Source organism: Indicator indicator, chromosome 25, assembly GCF_027791375.1.
Source record: "Indicator indicator isolate 239-I01 chromosome 25, UM_Iind_1.1, whole genome shotgun sequence".
NCBI lineage: Eukaryota > Metazoa > Chordata > Aves > Piciformes > Indicatoridae > Indicator > Indicator indicator.
The window spans coordinates 13,202,421-13,216,707 of NC_072034.1; the positions used below are offsets into that span (position 1 = coordinate 13,202,421).

Here is a 14,287-nt window from a genome sequence, read left to right on the forward strand (position 1 = left end):
GAAAGTGCATTCTGTGCAAGCATAAGAAGCAATCATGAATGAGACTGCAGCATCAGACTCTTTTGTTTTAAAGATTTCTTTTTCTGAAGACAAACACAGACATGCCCCAGAAATACAACCAAAGATTTAGGATTCTCTAATACAGAGACTTCTGAAAGGGCAAAGGAAAAGCAAAAATATATTTTTGTCTTCTAACAGAAAACATGGAAAAGGAGAACACTAACATTTTAGCTAACAACAAGGGAAGGAAAAACAGAGAGATCTTATCAGATTTCAATACAGAACTCTTGCATCATTGGAAAATGCAAGAAATCTTTTATAGTGAAACTTGTTAGACACCCAGAGCTTTGATCATCAGGAACTGGAATTGCTCTTGCTAGTGTGACAGTAACAACTAGGTGTAAAAGCTTCTCAAGTGCTCCACAAATCAGTTTAAGCAAAACAATAGAACCACATAACAGCTTATTGAACTGGGCCTGAGCTTGGCCAACCCACAGCACATATTCAACTCATGTTGACACATTTGCCAGTTAGCTTAAAATGAGACATATATGTTAACTAAAGATGGATTTTCTCACTAGGCTCTTGAGTCCATTCTTGGGGCTGCTCTGTAATGTCAGACACGTTCCACACAATACCACAGTGACTGTGCTGGAAATGGATTTTTTGATAAGGACTGCAAGATGAAGCAATAAAGAGCATGGTTTAATGATGTGTGATTTATAAAGCTGGAAGTCAGAGATTAGTTTGATGCATAATTCTCTTTACAATAGGTGTATTATCTAGTGAGGTGCTCTTACAATGACTTGCAAAAAGAGATGCCTTGTAAGGAGAGATTTGAACAGTAAGAGGCCAACCAAAGAGCACAGGAAGAAGGAGGAAGCCTAAGGTATGAAACAAATTATGAAGAATCATCATCTCCTGTATAATTAAGCCAATGTTCAGGGACAAATGATGACAGTTCACAGACAACTATGACAGTAGTAGGGGACTGTCTTGGTAGAAGAGTGTACAGAAAGAATTGCTTTGTTACGGAGCACCCCAGTGCCAGGGGTCCTCTCTCATGATAAAGGCTTCAAGACACTATGGAATACAAATTAATTTTAAGAGCTATGTCTCATTAAATGTGTGGCACAAGGGAGCACTTGCCAACTCATCCTATTCCATGTATCCCTGGAGGAAGTACATTCCTATGCAGCTACAACGTTTCTATTCTTGTTGAAGGGGTCCACAAGATGAACTCAAACCAAGGCTCTATGAAGTTACATGGCTGCAATTTATGTTTCTGTGAGTTGGGAGCTAAAAAGATCAACATTCCCCCCCCCAACTCTGTCTCAAACTGAAAAGAAGGTTAAAATAAACAGGCTACCTTTCCAATTTACTGCAAGGGATATTATATACACAAACACAGTTAAACACATGAAATTTGAGACTGAAACTCTGACAGACCCTTAGGTATATTTGACTACCACTATGATTATACTGTCAGAAGCAAATGAACAGGCACTTCACTTTATTGATGTTTTTTATAAGCCACTCTTGAGAGGGCCAAGAAATGAACAATTATTTGAAAAGGCTATTATATGTTTAAGTACCTAAGAATCCAGGATGCTAGCTTTTCATATTCAGATAGAGAATAGCAATAAAACAAACTGGTTCATCTTTTAATCATCTCCTTCATTTCTCAGTTCAGTTTTCTAAGGTTTATCTCCAATAATGTATTAAAAAAAGAGTCTTAAAAAAATAATGTCCCTATTAAAACTCTCTTGTAAAACACAGCTGCATCGTACTGTTGTTTCATAAGCAAACCAATCTTTACAACCTTTATCCATCTGCTAGATGGTGAAAGAAGAGGTCTTTCCACTCATACATTTTTGAACCAGAAGTCATTGTTTCCACCAGAGTGGTAAACTCACCTAAAATCAGTAATTTTTACCTACCCTGGCTCAAGGATTACTTCTAAGGGGGGCACAAAACATACTGAAGAACAGTCAGCCTCTTACTGGTGAGCTTCAGTTGACAACAAAACCACAGCCAAACCTGTAGGCTTCTGAATCTTGGCATCCACCAAAAAGGGCAGGGAGTCAGACAGTAGATATAAATCTGGTAAGTTTAATCCAATAAATTTCACAATTGGCACTTTCTCCCAAGTGATTTGGGTTTTCTCCTTGAGGTAACAGAAATTGTAGCTCTTAACAAAGTTACTTCCTGAGATACTACATCTAAATGCACCCAGGAACAAGCAAGGCATCCTCATCTACATTCAGGACCCTCATGCACATTCAGGATCTGGTCAAACTGTGCAGTGGCTGACACATGGCCTATCTATCTAGATTTCCCTTCAGAGAAACCAAAACTAGTGGAGTGAAATGAGGAGAGAGCTGGGCACTAATGCAGCCCTGGGTCACATCCCACTACTGAATCAAGACACAGCAGAGTAAACCCTGTTTGGGCATCACTAGTTACAAAATATTTTGTCTCCTCTTTCTTCTTGCAATTGCTATATAGCCCCCTCAACTGTGTGATGGAATGGATACAGTTGGTTTTAAACCTTATCCTTTAGCAGTTATGCCTCTGCCAAGATGACTTTGTGGAAGTTACAAGAATTAAATATTATTTAATATCCTCCTAGCCTCAGCACAATTCTGCTGCTTACACAGACTGCGTTTGGTTCTGAAGCACCCCAAGACTCCTTCCTCTGCAAGATTCTAAGCAAAAAGCACTGTGAGGGTAGGAGATGGTAACACTGTAGGAAGCAGTCCCACATAAGTAAGGTGAGAGGTTGCATGGACTACTCAGTCTTTTCCATATCTGATTCCTATGAGTCAATGATTGTATTGTTCATTCTTCTGCACCAAAGAAGTCATCAAGTGACTAGTACTCAAACACTACTGAAAGGGCAGAAGCAGGGCTTGTCTTGCAATGAATGCTGTTTCTGTGCAGGTTAGCTATGCAGAAGTTATTGGGAAGTGGAGAAGTCATTGGGCTATCCCTTCATAAAGATCTAACTCTTCATCAGCCTGGCTTGTGGTGTAAGGAGGCAGAGGTCACTTGAAGCTCATCCATCTCACATGACAATGCACTTTGAACTCCATCAAACAAGTAGGACAAAATAATGGGTTCTTTTAGTCCTGGGCTAACACAAGAAAAGCAGAGAAATGTCCTCTTCTTCTACCAGGAACAGACTCCTAAAGTGCCAACACTGAACTAACTGTATGTTTCTCTCCCCTGTCCCCTTGTCCTGAAAATGTTCCTGTGCTCTGTGACGTACCATGAAGGGAGCAGCACAGAAACAGATCTGCATGAATTAGTGAGCTACAACAGAGTTGACACATTAGCCACAGACTCCTATGGTACTCTAATAACCCAAGCTAACACAAACCATTTAAAAGCCAAAATACCAAGGGGACTAGAACAAACTTTATCAAAAGCAAGCCATTCTCTTAAGGACAGTGTATCAAGAGCAGGTGCTCCAGATTAACAGGCAGCAACCAGATTCAGTGCTGATACAGATTTGCTTCTGAAGATTTTCTTCTTGCTGTGTCACTTCTTACTGCAGAAATCTGAAGACAGCACTTGTGTGAGTATTGTTGCAAACAAATGCTGCAGATACCAAAGGGCATGAAGAAACCTAACTGCTTTTGCGATCAGTAAGCTTGGAGGATCAATGTAATCTTCAATAAATCAATACTTCACTGCTTTGTAGGGAAGGCTGTACCTCATAGCTTGATCCAAAGCTCAGTGGACTCACGGCCTTTTCACAGACTGCAATGGGCTCTGAAGGAGAGACCCAAGCCCAGCTGTGAGATTTAACAAGGCAAAAAAGGTATCATCTAATGACAAAACTCAGCACCCCAGCACTGAAGTGGCTGTCCCCAGTAGTACTGGAGACTAAGATTATTTTGTTGCTCTAGTCCTTGCAGGTCAAATTAATCTCTTTTAATTCAGTTAAAGCTAAATCAGGTACCTAACAACCCAAAGTCCCCCACACACGCTCGGCAGTAGAGAAGTCTAACAATGGAGCACAGCAGAACTAGTAAGCAGATGGGTGGCCCTCCAGCAACTGCAGCTTGTTGGCAATGCTGCTGGCTCTAGCCCATGTCATAAATCCTTGATTTTGATAAATACAGAGAACCAGATTTTCAAAAACTACTGAAAGCCAGGCCTACATGATGGATCCAGCAGCTCAGCTGAGCTCCCAAGGATGGCAGCACACTCCAGCCATGCCTCAGATTCACTATGGAAAAGGCTCAGAGATGCATTAATCTCCACCTCTCTCCCTCCCTGAGTTGGTTAGGAATGAATCCTGGGTGCCTGGAACAGAAAATAATTATGGCAGTCTCTGGAAACCTGAAATCTCCTATCTTCGATTAATTCACTCTCATCCATATGTAAATTCAGCATGAATGCTGCCAGCACATTTTCTTCATTAGAATTCAACAAAAATTTAGGAAAACAGTTGTTTTAGTAAAGGAACAAATGCAGCTATAGTAGTGAATTAAGTTTGTAAAGAGAGGAATTCTCAACTTCAATGTTTAATTTGAAAATCTGTACAAATCTACAGGGGTGCCCAAAGCCAAACCTACTACTAAGGCAGCTTAAAATATGTAAAAGGTGAGAACAATGCTGGAACAAAAAAAAAATCTGAGTACAAGGGAAGAAGCTGTTCTTGAACTGCATGTGCACAAGGCTGGCCAAATTCACAGCAGGTGTGGAGGGACACACCTGGTTTGGCAGTGGGCTGGACATGCCCTCCTCCTGCCATCTGGAGCACACATGCTGCAACTGAGGGGCACAGAGGGAGGGAAGAAGTCAGAGCCATCTTAGACCACATATGAGATCCAGGTCTCAAAGATAGAGTTGGCAGTTGCTGCCAGTGTGTAGAAGCCACTGCAAAAGCCAAGGCTTTTGCCTCTCATTGCAAATAGGCTGTGACTTGAGATTTGTGATGGTGTGCACTGGAAAAGCAGAGCACAGGAAATGCAAACCTGCCTGACTTGATGCGCTTCTGGGGCAAAATACTTGGGATGCAATTTATTTCATGTGAGATATCCTGGTGCACCCCAGAATTCAAACCGTATGTTACAAACTCTATTGAACGCTAAAGATCTGACTTTTACCCACACATGAATCGTGTGTATAGCCACATTGAACATCCCTCCCTCACCACAAGCAACTGACAGGTGCCCAAGTGAGAAGGGGTGAGCCTAGGTTCCCTTAAACTAGAGCTGGAGAGCAAGAGGGTCTCACATTGAATCATCTGGAAGGTTCCCACACTGTATGTATTCAGAACTCAGAAGAAGTGTTAGGATGCACTGCAACAGGTAGTGAGCATAATTCAAATTAATACTAAGTTATTGAATACAGACAGAGTGACTAGAACCTTTTCAAACCTAGACAACAGATAATTTGGTCTGAAAAAGAAAAAAAAGCCATTCAGGAGCCCTAGCCAACACCATGGATTATTCTTCTGGAGGAAAAAGAACATCCTCTATATTATTAGGGTACTTTTCTACTAGAAAAGTTGATTTAGGAGAGATAAAAAGCATGTGAAGCAAAAATTCTGGATGCATTTGTTCCTTCTCCAGCTAAAATCTACTTACTCAAAAAGCAAAAGTTACTCTCACAGTTCCTATACCATATTTCAAGCCAAAAAAAACCCCCAAAAACTCAAAAAAAACCAAAAGCAGTTTGCAGAGGCTGTAGCAGATGATGCAAAAGCTAAGTGTGTCCTAGCATGACAACCACAGAGCTCTGCATTCCCTGTGAATGCAGATGTCAGGACTCCACCTCATGCTTCTGGATGTGCAAGCAGTGACCTAAGTGCAAGCTCCCTACAAGCAAAGGCTTTCAATAGGGTGACTGAACTGGGGCAAATTGGTTTGTCTGGTGCATTGTAAATAAATCCTGGATTGCTGTATTTGAAGTTTTCCACAACAAGCTTCAATATAACATCATCCTCGGGCAGGGGAAGGGGGTGGTAGGGGAGGAGGTCTGCCAATTCTCCTTCAGATTCCAGACTGGTATCTTGCTACAGTTGCCTATGAGATTTTAAGATCAGGAGGCATCATGTTAGCAAAGGGTCACTGGCACACACTGCAGCAGAAAACAGGCAATGTAACAGAACATACAGCTGTGAAGTAAGATCTTTGGCAGGAGGAAGAAAGAGCGTTGGGAAGAAAGTGGCAAGGGCAAATAGCACAGTAATGTGGTCAAGAGGGGGAATGAAGCACAAGGATAGAGAGGTGGGGCTGAGAGGAGCAGAAGCAGCACGATGAGATAAAATGACAGTAAAAGAAGGCAAAGCATACAGAAGAGAAGAACATATGTAAGGAAAAACATCTCTCTTAGGAGTAATAATTCTTCAGTCAGGGCAGGAGCCACGTTATGCAACAGGATATACTGCTTTCTGTACAGAAAGAGCTTATTTAAGCTTATATGACACACACAACCCCCTCCCCCCCCAAAAAAGAAAAAATCTGTGAGAGGAAAAAAAATTAAAAAGAGAGAGTAACATCATATTTCTGTTAACTTTTAAACTGCTTTTTAGGTCACATTTCACCCTCCCCTCTCACCCCCCAAGTATTTTCCAGAATGGAATTTTCTTCTTCCCACTCCAGGATTTGGCGTGGGCAGAGCACCGCAGATGCTGCTGAACTCAGAAACCAAGAACCTGATTCATTCTTCCCTTGAAGCTTATGCTATCATTTAGACTGGGACCAAGCAAGTGCCAAAGGCTGCAAGTCAGACAATTTTACAAAGCTTGTACATTCACTTAGTCCCACATAAAGGTGGTACGAGAGGAAGAGCACAGAAAAATCCCATTCTAAATCCCTGCTGGCTTGTTAAATGTTGTTTAAGAATTTTTTTTTCCTCCTGTTCCAGGAAACTTGTGGTCTGAAACTCCTCCGAGTTTCAACAGTATGCAGAAGGCAGATTTTCCCTAAGGTAAGACCAGTTTTCAACTTCTCAGAACAAAAATATCCCTAAAATGAAGACAACCTCATACAATCAATCAGTAAAGCCCTTTGGTCTCACTGACCGAATTCAACAAGTCCAGATTATTTTCTGCAAGCTTCCTTTCATTTCAGCCTCTGGTGCTGTACAATCACACTGCTGGGTATCAATTCAGTGCTCAAAAAGGATTCTCAGAATAAACCCTAAGGAGTCATATGACATAAAAGAGGCTGCTCCCAAGATAAGTGATACAGTGTTTGGATTTTTGAAAGCTGAGGCCACTTACAGTAAGAAAGATTCCCTGCTTGCTTCATTTTAGACTTTAAAACAAACAAAAGCTCTAACATTTTAAAAGGTTAGGCTCATTTTTTTACTCCCACTGTTTCTTAATTAAACACCACTTGTGTGGGAAACCAGCTTAGTACATACTTTAAGAACAGGCAAACCATTAATTGATCCAACATGTTGGCAGCTTTAGAGAAACTCACTAGACAAGAACAAGCGATGCATCCTGAGCGTTCAAACAGCCTGAGCTTTACTTGAAGGGTGCAAGCTCCTACTACTTTATACTGCTTAGGATATAAGCTGTGATGCTTAAAGTACCAAGAAGTATAATCTGAACAGCTGCTAAACCATGTGCAGGTTATAAAGCACAGTTTTAAGAAGCTCAAGAGGTTATGAGTTGCTTGTCTCACAAAATTAATGAGAAATACTAACAAAACCTCATCTTCCACCAATATACCAATGAAACATGAATTTGCTCAAATAAATGGTTAATCTCTTAAAGAGGGTGCACACAAGAGGCTCCAAAAGCACTACCTCTGCATCAGCAGTACTACAATTAGGCAACCAATCGTCCTTTGGCACATCCATGCTAGCTAGTTTAATGTGGAAATTTAAAATGTCATTAGAATAAGGTCCTGGTTTGCAGTCTGTGTTTCAATTTACCCCTAACTCTGCTAAAATTCAACTGGCATGAAACAGCTGGCTGTAATTAGTTACTGGAGGCAAACCAAACAGATTTCACAATAGGTGGCATTTTAGTCTCGATGGCATAGGCTGCTGGTACACAAGCCCAGTGACCCCTGGCAAAAATCACCATCCCTAAATATATACATCTGATAATCTGTTTTGAAACATTATTTCAGATCAAACACTGGTACACATCCAGCGGTTTTTTTGTGGGCATAACTCGAGGTTTGGGTTTTTTCTGATGCCTGAATTTCTGCTGGGTTCTAGCTGACAAGCGCATGTTGGGACCCGAGCGCCCATGTGCTGACACTGCGAGCACAACTCCCTCAGAGCGCTCTGTTCACCTGGGAGCGACCCCTCCCATTTCATTCCTGGACAAAATCTATCATGTTCTCACCAAATTAGACACTCAGCATTCCCACCTGCTCCCACAACTTGTACACTATTACAAGACAGCGGACACTGTGTTCCCTACTTCACGTCCTGATAACTACACCTCTCCTCCTCAAAGAGGAAGGTCTCAATCACACCTGATCACACACAACACCTGCCAGAGGGTCCTCAGGACAAAACAAAACATTGGTTCCCCATGGTGGGCTCAGGGTCCCACCCATTCCTCCAACTAGACCGAAACTTTCCATCACCCAAACTTTTCACCCCTGGAGCACCAGCGTGCACTGCTGCCAGGAGCACATCCATCCTTTGCCATGGCACCAGAGAGAGATGCTTCACGGTCCCTGGGATGAGCATGCACTGCCCGGTCAGGCCCGCAGCCCACCTTGCTCCCTGCCAGGAGGTACGAGGACACCTTGTCCCCAGCAGCTCCTACCCCCAAGGGTGCAGAGTGGCTGAGCGGGCTGCCACGCATGGGAAAACGGGCCCCGTCCACCCACCCAGCACAGCCCCGGGCTGCGGACAGGGTGCCAGGGCTCACCTGCATGGGGCATGGTGATGGTCTCGTTGGCGTTGCTGGAACCCACGTTGTAGATAACCACGGCGGAAGCGTTCTGGGCGGCGGCGTGGCGGATCTTGTCCTTGTAGGTGCAGTTGCCCCGCGGGATGAGGGCCACCCAGCTCTTGCCCGGCGCCGGGGCATTGAAGCGGGTGCCGGGGTCGCAAGCGTAGCGGTCGACGGGGGAGGCGGAGAGGGCCACCTGCCCGCGGGCGTCCTGCTTGGGCGACTGTTCGCCGTAACGCCCGCACTCGCTCTTCTCGCTGCGGAGCTCGGCGCTACCGGCCGCCGGGTCGGCGTAGGTGATGTTGACGAAGGCCGTGTACCACTCCTCCTTCTCGGCCACGGTGAAGTCCAGGCACAGCAGATGCACGAAACAAAAGGACAGCAGCCATGTTGAGAGAGCCAGGCTGCGGCACGCTTGGATCACAGACATTGCCATCTTCATCTGCCGGGGCCCCCCCACGCCGGCCGGCCCGCCCCCGCCGCCTGTCTGTGTGTGCGTGCGCGCCTGGCGCGCCCCGAGCAGGCGGCTCCGGTGCGGGGCGGCGCTGCTCGCGCCGGGCGCCGTGCGGGGGAGGGAGGAAGCCCTCCCCTCTGCAGCCCGCTGCCTAATTCATGGCGGGGCCGTTTGATTTCCTCGGGCTGGTCCCATCTCCGCCCTCCCACCTCGACTCCCCGCCCGCCGCCTTTGCTTCCTCCTGCCCCTTTCTCGCCCACTGCTGGCAGCGCGGTCGGGTCGGGCCGGCGCGGAGGCGGGGGGTGGATGTTGCACACGCACACACGCCTGGTACTGCCGCTGCTCCCGCTCCGGGCCCAGGGTGCGGGGCTGGGGCCGTCGGGTGCGGGAGGAGCGGGCGGCGCGGCGGCGCCATCTGCCGGCAGAGCGGTGACAGCGCGGGGGGAGCCGCCGGGGTCCCGTCAGCCCCGCCGCGGCTGCTGGGGCCGTGGCCAAGCGCCGGCTGTCCCCGGAAGGAACGCAGCCCCGGGTCACACCACCAGTGGCCGGTTTTACTTTGATTTATTTATTCGTTCTGCAGAAAGTTAAAACATGTGAAACGCATCATGTGGCTATGGCACAGGGCTAGGAGGGAGAGGCGCTGGGTTGTCAAGGTTCGAGAACACAAACCCTGATGCTGACAGGAGTGCTTACCAAACCCGGGGGTGAAACTGACAGGAACACAGTGAACCTCCAAGGTGGAACCTCCCAGAACAGCAGAACTGGTCTCAGGGAACACTCGAACTCCATGGAAATGGACAGAAAATAATAGTTTAATTTCTGGGTCAGGATAAGTCCAGATCTGGGGATTTTTTTAATGTATAAAGCACTAAAAGAATTTTGGCCAAGACTCAAATGCCTTTCAAAAGGGTCGAAACACCACTGACTATGTTTATTTATTCTAGTGCAAGTGACAAGCAAAAATTCTGCTTTTCCAGTACTATCATAGAATTACAGAACCACTGGAAAAGACCTTTACGATCATCTGAGTCCAACCATTAGCACAGCACAGCCAAGCACACCACTAAGTCATGTCCCTAGGCACCACATCTACATGCCTTTTAAATACCTTCAGTAGCAGAAATGTCTCACAAGATTAATAGATATCACCCGGCTTATTCTCCTCATTTCTAACATCTGCTGCTAGAAACACCATTCTCTTGCACTTGAGACACCTGAGTATCTTACTAGCAGTAGTATTTGCCTGTTTCCAGTTTCTGTCCACAGCTGCCGCTGACAGCCTAAACCAGATTTTGCACACACACATGCTGCTTTGAGAAAGTTAACTTCTCCAAAGCTGCAAAACAGTTGGTTTGGTAAAAAAACGTGAAGGCAAATAGGGGAATAAAATGGAGAAGTTTACAGGGCAATACAGGGGGTTGCCAAGAAGCCTACCATCAAGCAAAGAGGATAACTTTCCTTAAAAGCCCATTCCTGGAGAAATGGAGTCAGCAAATGAGAAGAAAAGATTATCATGTAGAACTAATACTGGGAGACAAGGTAAGATATCAATATTAAATAGAAAGTGTGGAGATTTCATAAGGTAAGGAAAACCATGAGGGGAAAATCCATGCCTGGAATTGCTCTGGGGCTATAAAGCATTTGTATATTTGGAAGAGTAAGAAACATTAGTAGAAGAGATGGGGGTGGGGAAGGGAGAGATTAAGAAGCACCTCCTAAGAACATACAAAACCCCAGCAGACCTGGGAAAATGGGACACTGGAATCCCCAAAGAGTGGGTGGGAGAGTGGAGAGAATAACCAGCTCCAAGAAAATGAAGAAACAAAAAAAAAAACAACAAAACAAAACAAAAAAAAAATCCGTTGTATGGATGAAGTTTGTTTCTATGGGAAGGGGTCTGCCAAACGTGATTCATGCTCTAGTGAGGAGATGATCAGTGTGTAAGTGAAGTCGCACAGCCATGGCCATAAGAGGTGTTGTTCAGTGATATGTGCCATGCTCATTACATGTGTCACCTATTGAGGACCAGGTAAGATGAGCTTCCTTGACACAGGATGTGTTTCAAAGGGCTCAACACAAAAATATGATTCCAGGTGATGGAACCTGTCAGCTGCTCTGGAGCAGAACTGGGGAGTGTGTGGTTTACTCTGCACACAGGGAAGGACGTGGGGGTCAGAGTAGGAAGGAGTTGTGCTACACTCCTAGGGAAAAGGGGCCTAAAGAGGCTGCAGCCATCCTCAGATGTTTCAGGGAAGCAGGAAAGCGATTTCCTCTCTGCAGGAAGCATCAGAGAGACAGATACTGGAAGCTGCCCAGATTTGGTATCTGCATTTTAAAAAGGATATTGAAATGCTAGAGAAGGTTAAGAAAGAAACCCTAAAAATAATTTGGAGCAATTCTCTCCAGGGAGAGATTTCAGGTGCCCAAGCTATTCAGCTTTCCAAGAAAAGAGGCAATATGATTACATTGTGTAAGCAACATCACAGGGCTGGAACAGCAGGCACTAATAGGCTCTTCAAGCTAGTGGATAAAGGCATAATGAGAACTAGAGTTTGGATTAGACTGCAACTTAGAGAAAAAAATAACTGATTAAACAGTGACTGTCCATTGGCGAAAAGTGAGACTGTCCTGGGAAGTGATAGACAATCTACTCATATTCAAACAATTAAAAAATATCATTGGAAAACATACTTCATTTAAGTGCAAGATAAGAAATTCTTCACAATTAATGTCACAGAATCACAGAATCAATAAGGTTGGAAAAGACCTCAGGGATCATCAAAGTCCAACCTGTCACCCAAGAACTGACGACTACTAAACCATGTCATCAAGTGCCACGTCCAATCCCCTCTTGAACACCTCCAGGGATGGTGACTCCACCTGGGCAGCACATTACAACGTCTAGCAACTCTCTCTGTGAAGAACTTTCTCCTCACCTCGAGCCTAAACTTCCCCTGGCACAGCTTGAGACTGTGTCCTCTTGTTCTGGTGCTGGTTGCCTGGGAGAAGAGACCAAACCCCACCTGGCTGCAGCCTCCCTTGAGGTAGTTATAGACAGCAATGAGGTCACCCCTGAGCCTCCTCTTCTCCAGGCTAAACAATTCCAGCTCCTTCAGCCTCTCCTCGTAGGGCTTGTGTTTGAGGCCTCTCACCAGCCTTGTTCACACTCTGGCAGTCTCTTCACACCTTAAAAGTACTCCTGAATAAAACCAGACTATTTGAAAGCTGAGCTATAATTAACTAGGTCGGTGCTTTTACTTACAATCAGCCAGTTTGGTATAATAGATGATGATGGTTCTTCCCATATTATTTGGTTTCAGTCACATGAATATCTGAGGTTCTCCCTTTGCCAGACTCCCCAAAACTCTGTTCTGGTCCTGGCAGAAGTACACCACACTTGCAAACAACAGTCAAGCAGCTGTAAATATGTTCCCTCTCAGGCCAGCAAGACTTTTACCACCATCTTACCCTAGCCTACACTCTCTCCTTCAAAAAAACCCAAACCTTGTGACTTTTGTCCCACAGAAGCATACGAGGCACTCATCCAGCATGATCACAAATCACTGAATTACAGTGAACAGCACAATCTCTGTTTTTAAGTGCTACTGAAAATCATTTTACAGTTTCTGCAGCATTGCAGTGAGGGATGTACCTCTGACTTTTGGATGTTGTATATGACTTTAATGCAAATTCTCCTCCCCCTTTCCCATGTTTCTAAAGTGACAGTAAATCCAGCTGAATGATACCTTGTAGAAAGTTACAAGAACATGAATATTCAAACTTAAGCGTGTAAAATGTGGTCAGTAAGTAGTAGAGGAGTAGCATATGGGGAATTTTGGTTCCAGATTCTTGATATACAGAAATTCAGAAGCTGGATTTAGGTAACAGCTGGTTACAAGCAAATGACACACTGAAATTCACTACATGATTACTTCCAGTGTGTGCCACAATACTTGGTTAGGTTGCCCTTTCACAAGGTAGAATTCATTAGTTTATACCCTTTTTGGTTTAAAAGATAACTTGGTATGCTTAGATTGTGCTGGATTGTGTGTCTGTGACCAACATTTCAAACAATCTCAAAGGGAATGGCTAGAAATTGCCCCAGTTAAAGGTGAGGATGGGTTACTAATCCTCTCTGTTATGGAATCCCATGGTGTTTTGTGGACCTCTGAGTCTGCTGAGATGATAATTGCTAAGAGGTAAAATGGCAAAAGGTTTACAGGCTAGGCTTTAAAAGACTAGACTGCCTAAATTCTGCTTCAGTAGGAATTGATGTGTAAATTAGGAATCTTAATCCAGAAGAACACTGAAGATGATACATGGTAATGAAAAAGCCTAAATTAGTTGTGTCAGTTCCCTTTACTACTAATGGAAAGATCCTCCAGCAAGTAATTCAGAACATGCAAACTTGGTGCCTTATTCTATATAGGACCTAGATACACTCAAAGGTCAGTGATCCTGTGTCAGGCTGGGTGCAGGCAAAAGCAAACCCACAGAAAAGATACATCCTGTGGAAAATACACAAAGAAACCCCTGCTCTCTATGCTCAGGAGGTTTCAACGGGCAGCTCTGTTCCCTCTGCATTGAGTGCAATGAATCCTCACAGGGGCAGGACCCTAGCAGGTGCTAGCTGGGAGACACTTGGGGTTAGTGCTAATTTCAGTGCATCCTGAAGGTTTCTTAATGCTGCTGGACAGCAGGGAAATTTGACTGAAATATGATCTCTCTGCAGGTGCTCAGGAAAACGAATTCTTTTGCCTTCCCTAGTGATGAGACTGAAATTGAGTCTTGCTTACAGCTGGAGAATAACAGGAGAGATCTTGACAATGGGAGACTACACGGAGGATAAAGCGATACATTTGTTATCCATGGGACAGCAATGTGCCCTTGTGGCCAAGAAGGCCAATGGGATCCTGGGGAGTATTAAGAAGAGTGTGTCCAGCAGA

At 44.6% G+C, this 14,287-nt stretch overlaps 1 protein-coding gene across 1 annotated transcript in view; it reads right to left on the reverse strand.

The window, feature by feature from the left end:
- Window positions 1-9,329, reverse strand: part of RNF150 (ring finger protein 150) — a 123,880-nt gene extending 114,551 nt beyond the window's left edge. Inside the window, exon 1 of the mRNA XM_054392357.1 lies at window positions 8,864-9,329. Coding sequence (XP_054248332.1) covers window positions 8,864-9,329 — 466 coding nt within the window. The remainder of the gene's footprint in view (window positions 1-8,863) is intronic.
- Between the last annotated feature and the right edge of the window lie 4,958 nt (window positions 9,330-14,287).